A 12,024-nucleotide genomic window follows, 5' to 3' on the forward strand; every position below is an offset into this window, starting at 1 on the left:
TATATATATATATATTGAACTTTGCTTCATGCATGTCTCGTGCATCATGCTTTGTTGATTGCCCTAATGCATCCATCCATCCAGGTTTATGCATGTGTGTGCATGTGTGTACAAATGTCACCCACAATGCTTTTATTCATTTAAAACATTTCACAATTGTATCCAGTTTTCAATGAATTCAATTACATAATAATCCTGTTTTATATCCCTTGATATGTTCATATTGTTATTTTGACTATATTCATGTGCTGAATATGATATTATTGTAAGTGATAATGCTTGTAAGAATTTTTGCTGAATGACTATCTATCATGCTTTGCATTCCAATGGGCATCACCAGTGATGCTTGTATTATAATCTTTCCTATATTTTCACATTTGTATGGTTATATGACAAAAATTGTCAATGAAATATTTCTGCAGGTGAGTAATTATATTATGATGTTAATTTGCAGGAGTCATCAAATAGACAAGATGAGCTGAAAGAGAGAGCAAAGTTGTTGCTGGAGCAGGCAAGGCGTGATGCTGCCAAGCAAAGTGAACAACCAGAAAGTCCAGTTGACCAACCTTGTACAGAAGGGATCAGCGTAGAGGTATATCAGAGTTAATGTTACTGATGCAGTGTTGGTATTGTTGTGGTCAATAATATCCCTAAACGGAGTTCATCAGCATTAAGACTTAGAATATTGATCTATAAAGAATGTCTTGTATTATCTTTAGCATAGTATGCATGTGCCTTACCTACTGTAAAATGAAGAGAGTCAACAAGGCAAATTTATTATTTAAAAAAACTTATTCAATGCAGATTTCAGGGGCGTTATGTCACTGGTAGCGTCAGTTCTGAAGAGTTTATAGAATATGGACACCATGAAAGTACTAAATATTTATCAGGCTTTTAAAACAAAAATCATTAATATGGGGACCAACCTAGTTAAGTTGCCTATCATTGTGATGTTAAATTATTAAATTCATCCTTGCCTTTGATGTTGTAATCCTAATTAGTAGTGATGTTTTGAGTAATATTTCGTCGTGCAGGCTTCGCCGTCTGAGAAAACCACAGGGCCTAAAAAAGGCCGCGTCATTTATTTGATGTGGCTGATTTTCTCTAGACGGGGTGATTTTTTTAAACTGATGAATTATGTAAGAAAAGCTTTGAAATCTCAAAATTTGACGGGACAGGAAAAAAGCCCCGTGGACACCGGAGACTTTTTTTGGCCGATCGGCCCCGTGAAAAGGCGAAGCCTGGTCGTTCATTGCTTGTTTAGCTTTCTACGTTAATTGATGAAGTTGGGATTGGTCGAGTTTTACTTTGCCGTTACAGTAAAAACCCGCGTATAAGAACATAGATTTTAAGAACATGTTAGGCTAAAATTTCCCATTTAGACCCCTTTACATAAGAACCTGTTTTAGGCTAAGATTTTAAAGTAGGTTCTTAATTTTCCATGGTTTTTTTTTCCATTTTTTTCTCCTCCATTTTTTGGCATGTTGTTTTATTTCCTTGGAAAGATACTGTATCATACAGTATGGTAAGCACTGAAAAACTTACACTGTAGCCCATCATGGGTATTAATTAGCAAAAATTGCAGTCCTTGTAAGAACATTTTAACACAATTTGAATCAAGTATAAGCTTATACATATTAAAAGTAGAAACAATTAAGAACCTATTTAAGAACCTTTTGAGCCTAATTTTTCAGTAAGCACCATTTATATAAGAACCTATTGAGGCTAACTTGGAAAAATCTATGTTCTTATACGCGGGTTTTTACTGTACGCCTGGTGAGGAATGACGCTTACTTTCGCAAAAATGCAACTGCCTTAAATAGCACAAACAACAGATCAGACAATGATAAAGAGATAGGATTGTTTCATATCTTTGATAGATCGTTTGATCCAATAGTTTGAACATAGTTTTCATTTGTTGGCATCACCAGTGATTTATTAAATTGGAAATGTCTTTATGCCAATATTTATAAAGTGACACGTTATCGTTGTAATTGATCAAAATTATCATCAAGGTTTGGGAGCTGTGCATTAATCTTATCCCGGAACAGTCTTAATGCACATGTGGCTAATTCTATGTAGAACTGTACGGTACTGTGATAAAATGTGTGTTATTGAAGATTGAAAGTGATTGTCCCTACTTTAGAAGGACGTAGAACGACAGAAGCAGTTAAGGGAGAGAGCGAGGAAGCTGATAGCAGAAGCACGGCATGGTCTACAAGGTAGTAATACCTCGTCACCTAATGATGAGTCTCTAACGGCAAATGCTCTGTCAACAAAGCATGTCAACTCTACAGGTAAGAGTAGCTGGCAGTATTTATACATGCACTAATGTTTGTGTGTTTGTGTAGGTCTGTGTGCATGCATGCAGGTGTGCATGTGTTTGTTTGTGTGTTTTGTTATGTAAGGTTAAAAGTTCAGGAATGTCTACTTTATTTTATAATACTCTGCTTGCATTAACTTATGTTATGCTTAATAAACTTTATTACTGTGTTTCTGTAATGTTTTTGGACAAAAATATGTTTGCATGAGCATAGTTTTATTTGTATTGTGAAATTTTACATTTTACATATTCTGTATTCTGTTTTTTTTCCCATTATGATTTCTGTGTATATTATGCTTGCTTTTGATTTTCCCCTTAGGGCCAAAGTTAAAATTTTATCAGTTCAGGAAAGGTAAGTTTAATGTAATATCCCACATTTTATTGTATTAGGTAAACAAATAGCTGTATTGTTAATGCATTCTGTGGAGTTTAATCGTTTTTTTATTCTCTGTTTGCAAATCAAGACAGAACCAGTACTTTAATATTTAGCCAAATTAGCTTTGAATACATTAAATAGTTTGCACCATTTTTACTCAAAACAAACATCGTTCTGTTTTTGAAAAAAAATATATGGAATGACAACTACATATTATAAAGTTGTTATTATAACCATTGCTATGCTTATTCTATCTTTTCCATTACTAAAAATTCATATTTTAACAAAGAATTTGTCTAAACGTCCAGTATTTAACCTAAATAATAATGTCTGTAGCTTAGTGTAATAGCATATAGTAACACGTTTATAATGTCTTTGTTTGGCAGCTGGGTCAGGAGGTCAGAGCTCACCCCTGTCACCCATCCAGAAGCTGTCGTTAAAACCTGTGGGCGTATTGCAACCATCTGAACAAGATTTGAACAGTCCAACGAAAATATCTCCGAAGACGAATGTAAGTCTGCCGTATAAAAGGAAACAGAAATAAATGTGTAGATTGCAGGAATTGTCTAGTCTATTAGATTATTTGTCACTTAGAAGAACTTATTGAGCTCCTTATTTTGAGATTCTCCATTAATATATCAGATTATCTCCTTAATTGATTCAAGCTAATAGCACCAAGTATGATTGATATTACTTACCAAAATGTATAATATGTTACAGGTGCAACCGAACAAAAGACAAGGTAAGTCAGGTGAATGTGATGAATGGAGCGTGTTTTCTAAGTCACATATAGTCACTCTTTACAGGGTTCTTCCACAAATTTCAGTGCGTGATGGGTAATTGGACAATTTATCATCTAACTAATTGTCATTGTAACTAATTGACGTCAATAACACATGTCGGAAATGACCCCGATATGCAGGCAAACTATATTTGTTTGAAAATGTATACATCAAGCTGTGAAAACAAGATGACCGTGTTGAGATTATCAAAAGTAAACACAGTTGGAAATTAAGGCATGTCGATTAGGCAATTGAGTCATGTTTGATGACTTATGTGATTTTATATGTTAGGTTCAGCTTTGATGACATGTTGGATCTAACATGCATTAAAGGCCTGGGGTAAACTCTGTCTTAGATTTATCAAATTATTTCTTTCAAAATGTGTAGCATGCGAGGGTTAAAACTTCCAATTCTTACTTTCATACAATTTTTAAACAAAATGCCAATCTGAGTAAGGGCATTTCGTTTTAAATATATGTAAAAAACTTTTTACTATAGTTTGTCTGTTCTATATTGTAATAAGAAAATGTTACCAATGTAATATTGTGTATGTATTATTAATCAAATCATGAATTAATACTCGTTAAACTATTGGCATAGTACCAATTAGTACTAATTTGGTATAGTAATGTTTCCCATAAAAGCTAATTCTCATACTTGAACATATTCAGAATGTTCATGTTCATTATACATGCTGCACCTGATGTTAAACGTCTACCAATATGTTGCAATTTTACAAATAATTATCAATATTTCTAGGTAACAATACTATACTTACCTGGTTTTCAGCTATATCCCCAACAAAGACTTATAACGTTATCAAACTGAAACGACCGACGTCTCTGTCAGACGGACCCGTAGCAAGCTTTAAGCAGAGTGAGCTTCAGTCCCCAGAGGTGAGTATCATTATTATTATTATCATTGTTACTATATGATTGATGCAGGGTTTGAAATTAATGATAGTCTGTTAGTCCGAAACTATAAGATTTACCCAATTTACAAGATTTTTTTCAAGGATGAGTATAAATTGCAGTAACAACTAGTCCGGTGGACTACCTGACTGTCAGTTTCAATTTAATTTGGCACTGTCACTGTTGGTTTTTGACCAACATGGAAGAATAAAATCATAATTTAAATTATTTTTCTTTCCTGCAAGTTGTTATCACTTCATTTTAAATAAATTAGGCCACCAATATATCGAATATACTTAAAACTAGTATTTGTTGTCCTGCACTTTGATCATCTGTAAAATGGACGCAGCCAAGTTTGTTACTTATGCTATGACGTAGACGGGCTCATTTTGGCAAAACTTACACGGAATACCAAAATTCTGAACTACCAGAATTGCTGACGAATTATCAGATTACAAAAATCTAGTAGTCCATGTGACTACCAGACAAAATAGTTAATTTTGCTCCCTGATAATGTATGTCTAGTAGTAACGGTTGTCTATTAAAGTAAACATTGTCATGAACACATTTATTGATTATTTGATGATGTACCACAGTAACATAGTAGAGTATGCTCAAAAGAAAATGGATTCTAGAATAAGAGTTAGCACCCTGTACATAGAGTACACCAGACGCAGGAGAACCTGAAAATTCTGTATACACAGCTCGTGTACGTTTTTCCTGTCGGGGCAGGAAGGCATCTAGCTATCAGCACATTTACAAGCTGGCCCACCACCCGACTTGTTGGTAGCTAGCTGCGTGTGTTTGTGTACATTTGTGTCAGGTTTTCTCTCTATCTCTCCCCCCTCTTTCTGCCTCCCTCTCCCTCTCTCTTTCCCTTTCTTTTTCTGTCCCTCTCTTTCCCCTCTCTCTCTCTACCTCTCTCTCTGTCACTTTTTCTGTCTCTCTCTCTCTCTTTCTCTCTCTCTCTCTCTCTTTCTCAACGTCTCATTTTTTATATATACCTACATTACTTACACGGCCTAGTACTTTTGAATACGTATTATTATTAACTGGCAACAGTTAGTAGTTGATTCATGATTGGTAGTACTTGTCTCATCTTTCTGCTCACAGCATAGCTTTTCCTCAAAATGGCAGAGGTCTTGGATTTCACCATGTTTTGCATTTAGTTGCTCATGCCATCTATGTACAGCATGTGTGTGGAGACTGCAGTGGGTACACCATAAGGCAGTGTTTCTCCCCTGACCCTCAATTTTGCTACCCACATTCTCATCTCGGCCATCAGGTGTTATGGTGCTCCATGTGACTTATGAGCCTGTTAGGTGGGGTATGGCCCACATTCCCTTGGAAATTTCTTTAGAAGAAAGATTGAAATAATGCTATTTCCTCCATTCTGGGCACCGATAAGCTCTTACATGTTCTTGTACAATACAATCTTACATGTACAATAAAAACTATAATAAGCTGCCACATCAGTTTACTTACTGCTGTCAAACATTTATATGAGTTTTTGCCTTGAGGATCTGGGAACATGCTGCCTCCTGTGCGCAGCCACCAAAGTTACCAGTCTAAATTTCCTTGGGAAATAAATATCTCAGTTCAATGCCGATACATTGCCCACCCCCAAAAATTCACTCATGACATTGACGAACAGTAAGAAACACTGCCATAGGGTTCCACTAATGTTTAGAGACAAGATATTTTTACACCTGTCACCTATGGGAAGAACATACGCATATGTCACCATGGATACCCATAGTGGTAACTGTAACAGCCATTTTGCATTCTTAATTTAAACAGGACTTTGTGGACACTAGTCAGTATGTAAGCGGGGAGATGCTAGCACTAGAAAGAGAGATGGCTCAGATAGATGAACGTGCCACACTGGTAGAGAAAAAACTTCGTGCTGTCATGGGTAAGCTTCATGTGTGTGTATCTGTGCGTGCACGTGGGTGTGTGTGTGTGTGTGCACTTGTGATACTTAGTGTAATCTATGTATATGTTCCAGTTATGCACAGTGCTAAGAGTTAGTAGCAGTGTAAAGGTCAGATTTCGCTATGATGGTGATCTATTTGATCTTCGAAGACTGAAGTCAAAGACCAAAGTTCCTACCGAGTACATCAGGGAGGCTTAATATGCAGACGATATAGCTATATTCAGTGACACTTCAGCGGGACTACAGTTGTTACTCATAGCTTACAACGACTTTGCTAAGACGATGGGACTACGTATTAACACTGCAAAGACAGAGACCATGTGCATTGGTACTGAAGCTGAGTTCTTCATAGTTGACAACAAGTTGGCGAACGTCACCCGCTTCAAATACCTTGGCAGCTATGTAACAAATGACTGCTCTATGAAAGAGGAACTTGCAGCTCGTATCCAAGCAACATCATGTGCATTTGGTCGACTACGTCAAAGAGTGTTCAACTCACGTGACCTTACAATAAACACTAAAGTCAAAGTCTACAACCAGTGTCTTATGCCACTTCTGATGTACGGCAGTGAAACCTGGACTCTGTACCATCATCAAGTTCGACAACTGAGAACAATACAACAACGTCACCTGCGCTTAATCATGCATATTAAATGGGATCATTACATCAGTAACGAGGAGGTCCTGAACAGAGCGGGTGTTGAAGACATCGAGTTGAAGCTATTTAGAAGTCGTCTGCGTTGGTTTGGCCACGTCTGTAGAATGGATAATGACAGACCAGCAATGGCACTCCTATACAGCGAGCTAGCAAATGGATCCCGATCTGTTGGTTGCCCTAAATTGAGATATAAGGATACCTGCAAGGGTGCTCTGGGGTGTGGTAATGTTCTTGACCAGTGGAGAAATGTTGTAGACAACAGACAGGAGTGGAGAGGTCTTGTGCATACAACTTGTGAATGCTTCAACATAAAGAGAATCAAACAGTATGAAAGAAAAAGTGAACGAAGACTAAAGAATTTGAACAAAAGATGATCTATGAACTTTATAGCGATAGATATTTGTACTACATTATTATTCTGTGTAATGCCCGTTTCGGGCTCTCCCTAGGCGTATATATATATATATATATATATATATATATATATATATATATTATTAAGAGTTAGTATAGTTCCTCTATTACTTTTCAATACGCATTAGTATATAATTCTACCAGCAAGGAGCAAATACATAGTTTTGGCAGGAGTTTAAATTAATAAAAATAGGTTCTCTACCTACAGATCATGTAGCACTGAGAAAGTTTTAATTTTATTATATCATTAATATGTTATTCATGAGAGTTTCCAAGGGAAATTAAAATTGAAACATTTTTCATTAACAGGAAAGAACAAAGATGCAGAGGAAAAGTATCTGCAAGAGTGGTTCTTGCTGGTGAACAAGAAGAATGCCCTCATTCGTCGACAGGACCAGCTAGACGTGCTGTAAGTAATGCAATAGATTACGACTGTATTTACCCGACTTCAAAAGCCTGTAAACTGAAGGGTCTTTACATAACCATACCTGCACCTGAGGCGTTCTAACTTATGCGAATTGGTTAGGGCCAGCGATATTTAGGCCTGTCATTATGCCATATCTGTGTGGTTCTTTTGGGTGTCATGGGTGTATGATGCTGGGGATAGGAATTGTTTCCAGCCAATGGTGTTTAGTTGTGTTAGTATACAATAATTAATACTTATTACTTCTACTAACGTTAATTAATAGGTCTGTTTATATATATTAGCCAACCCCATGCTACCTGCATGATAGCTTAGTTCTTTGCAGGCTTCCAATGATGAAATTGTACATCCGTACTTGCTACCTAGTACTAAGCCGTGCTGAAGTGTTTAAATCAATAACAACTGGTAGTGATGCCGAGTCTATAAAACCTGATAATAGATGGCAGCACGAGTACAACTTTGTGGTATTTCAGGCGCATACTTTTGCAGCCACTCAAATATATTGCAAGATAAATGACGGCTACTTAATTTATGTTTGATCGATCTAGAAAGAATAAAAATCGTCAGTGGGATGAAGATAATGTCAATATTATCTATATTTCATGTCTGGATAAAACAGATTATCTTTACTCTTAATGTAAGGACAGAACCTGATTTCCAAATTTCATGCGTATGATGCCAATAACTATGTGAGGTCAATGTTGAAGATTTATATAGTTTTTGTTAAGGTTAGTAGTATTCAGTGTAAAACATGCGATTTGCTACTTTACTTCATGTTGACAATTGGATTTTGTATTCTACTACAAGAAAGAGCTATTACTAGTATGAAGAATAGCTAAGATTAAATATTGACAATCAGTATACAACCTATAACTCCTGAGTGCTGATAAACCCATGCATTGTTTGCTAAGAAGGCGTCATTGTCAAGGGCACTATTGGTGTGACCTGCCAAGATGCATGCTGATGTCCATTCTAATTTGAATGGTTAAAGAACTTAATTTACTCAGAGTAAACATCAAGTTATCTTTCCGTAAATAATTACAGATAACAGGAGTAACTCACAATGGCTCATTGTTTATGTTCTATATGTTCATATGAAACATATTATAATTTCTTTCGGCTAGTAGCAAAGTAAATCTGGAATGACAACAACTAGTTGCATAGTAAAAGCCACGATAATGTTAAATCATGGCTTTTATAAATGCTCATAATCTATTATGTTGATTTTGTAAGTTTATAAAAGGCCACAACTCCATCCCTTGCTCATTGTAACAATCCATTGTAATTTCTTGCTATTACAACAAATAAGGAAGGTGAAGGTGCCGTACGCGTTTGCTCACACGCACGCATGCACGCACTCTCCCTGCTTCACACTCTGCGAATACATGCGGATCGCCTAAAATATAGGTGTAGTGGTGTACGGGTGTGAAAGTTTGCACTCATATTTGATACAGGTGCAAAAACACTCCCCAAACGATTCAATCACCGTGTTCTCTGAATACACAGATTATAGTGAAAGGGTGCTATACAGTTGGGTGCAGTAGACACACAGCAATATTTTAAAGTAAGCAAACAAAATAATATTGTCCTCTTCATACTTCTTTACCATTTATATCCGCTGACGGGAATTGACTCTCGCGCACAGTACATAAATCTCGTTTTATTTATTTTATTTATTATCAGTCAACTGCTAGTATTGGTTTTGCGCGTTTGTTTGTTGAAAGCCTACGTTACAGCGAAATTGCTCCCAGTATGTGTTTGTTTTGCCTTTGTGTGAGAGTTATTTATTACTATGAGCTGGCTGCAGTGATGCCTTAATATTGTTTAGGGCAATAGTTATTACTGGAAACCAGAAAGCACAAGGGTCATGGGTGAAACAGCTGCGCAGAATTCGAGGTTTTTCCCCCAGATCTTTAGTAGTCGTTCTGCGAATAGTGGGTGAAATTTTGTTTCTAATTTAAGTGTGTACTGGTGTACACTTTGTTTGTATCACTCGTTTTCATTATGCTCATATACATCGGTATAATTATCAATCAGGCTGTAAGTCTAAAAAGTTATCTTAAAACAATAATGTGACTAATTACGATGTCATTATCGGATATTTTTCCAGTGCTATAATTGTTAGGGCATACTTTGTACGTATAAATCGCATGCTAACCAAAACAAACAAAAATGACAGTGTAAGTATGTGGATTTATTACACTATTTATCTTTTCCAGTTTTTAGTAGTGCAACCCTTTATTATATTCTGATTATGTTTATTCGGACAAATATCGTTTAACAAGATGTATAAGAAATCATTTTGTATAAAACCATTTACCATGCAAAAAAAACATCGTAAAAATAACAATTTTCGAAAACGCTGCGATTGCCACGAAACACAGACACGCCAGCCAATGTCAACTCGAAAATTGATTTCGGGAAAATGACTGCCTGCATATCGTTCGTTTTAACAATATCTCGTAATTAATTAAGCAAACTAGGAATGGCATTTCGGCATCTACTTGTTATTGATCGTTGACAGCAGCGGCGCGGGAGTAATCATGCAATAGAGTGGTTCCTGATCGGGCATGAGAGTCGAGCACGTCTAGCAGGCCCCGGGGACGCTGCCACCCCGCTCCCAGTTTACCCTCCTCATCATTCTGTCGTCTCTCACTGTCAGGACCGATGGATGGGGCCGCTCGTGGGCAAACATTGCCGTGATTGTCCCGTGTCGCAAGCAGCGAGAAATTACTGCCGGCATTTCTTCGCAGCGGTTATGATAACCAGCGGTTTGTTTGTGTTTGTTAACAACGCAACGCGGCCGCCGAACGTGGATTGGCATGTTCCGATCTTGCCCACGTCCGGTTGAAAGCAAACATCCTGTTGGTACGTTGTGTGACAGGACTGCAGCTATGATACGTGTCGTACAATGTGTTTTATTAATGATGGTTATGATGATGTTTAGTTTTATGTGAGCTGGGTGCGGGTGACACTGGTGCTGAGCGTGGTGTAAGGGATGGTAGTGAGGGTATATGTTTATGTTCCATGGGATTTGTATTGAATAAGATGGTTTTGCAACCTTAAGTCTCTTGCCTCTAATATCATATATAGCTAAAGTAATTGACACCTATTTTAAGCATACTTCTAACGTTACTGTATACTTATCCAATAATACAAAATGGGGGGGGGGAAATCCTCTCATACGAGGGGATGTATATCCCTCGTTACTTGGATCTCACTCCTCTGCAACACATATATCAAGTTTCTTGACCGAAATTCTCTGAAGAGCAGTGGAAAGCTAAAAGCAACGCGCCGTCATTTTCACAAATAATTCATTACAGACACGTGTAGCTATATAAGCTACTCTGATAACTACGCGCATCTTAAACTGAAAAGGAAGCCAAGCAAATGCAGCGCAGACCAGCCTGGCCGTGAACACACTCGTATAACACGGGCGATAAAGTGGAAAATCAAGCTTAATTCCGACACACTCATCGACGAGCCAATCGCGCGTTCCTGATTTAGATGATTATTTATTTACTTATTCGATCTCACTGTCGTGGAGTTGCGCTCGCTTACGTCGCGTGTACAATCGGAAGGCTGGCCTGCTATGTGAAGAAAGCTGCGGCTGGTGGCAGTGAGAATGCTGAGGGTCCGCTAGCGATCGGTGGATCCTTGTTATTGTTCGCTGTTTATTTTTCTTACTGATTATTGTATGTAAATTCGGCACTCAACGGCAGCTGACGGCTTTAGCTGGAGCGCGGCATTTGCATATCGGTAATCGCCGTTGTAAGGCGTGTGCGCGGGGCGGCACAGATGCTGCTGCCGCGCTGCAGCGCGTGCTAGGCTGCTGCTAGTGCTAGGCGGCTGCTGGCTGCCGCACGCGGCACCGCGCCGTGTTGCTTACTGCCATCGTGCTACCGCCGCACACACACACACGCACGCACGCACGCACGCACGCTGTGTGTGTGTGTGTGTGTGTGTGTGTGTGTGTGTGCGCGCGTGCATGCGTGCGTGTGTGGATGCGTGCGTGAGTGCGTGTGCGTGCGTGCGTGCGTGCGTGCGTGCGTGTGTGGATGCGTGCTTGCGTGCGCGTACACACGCACACACGCACGCATGCACGCACGCGCACACGCACACATGCACACACACACACACACACACACACACACACACACACACACACACACACACACACACACACACACACACACACAC

At 38.3% G+C, this 12,024-nt stretch overlaps 1 protein-coding gene across 4 annotated transcripts in view; it reads left to right on the forward strand.

Moving 5' to 3' along the window:
• LOC106806851 (EH domain-binding protein 1-like) overlaps positions 1–12,024 on the forward strand; it is a gene marked incomplete at its 5' end in the record, with an annotated part of 133,775 nt that overhangs the window by 20,536 nt on the left and 101,215 nt on the right. For 2 of the 4 annotated variants that reach the window (XM_014808981.1, XM_014808984.1), the window contains 8 exon segments: positions 455–592; positions 2,147–2,297; positions 2,643–2,675; positions 3,086–3,210; positions 3,420–3,441; positions 4,271–4,377; positions 6,193–6,307; positions 7,710–7,809. In XM_014808981.1, coding sequence (XP_014664467.1) covers positions 455–592; positions 2,147–2,297; positions 2,643–2,675; positions 3,086–3,210; positions 3,420–3,441; positions 4,271–4,377; positions 6,193–6,307; positions 7,710–7,809 — 791 coding nt within the window. 4 annotated transcript variants of the gene reach the window in all.

The sequence above is a fragment of the Priapulus caudatus genome, unplaced genomic scaffold, assembly GCF_000485595.1.
Source record: "Priapulus caudatus unplaced genomic scaffold, Priapulus_caudatus-5.0.1 Scaffold182, whole genome shotgun sequence".
NCBI classification, from domain to species: Eukaryota; Metazoa; Priapulida; class Priapulimorpha; order Priapulimorphida; family Priapulidae; genus Priapulus; species Priapulus caudatus.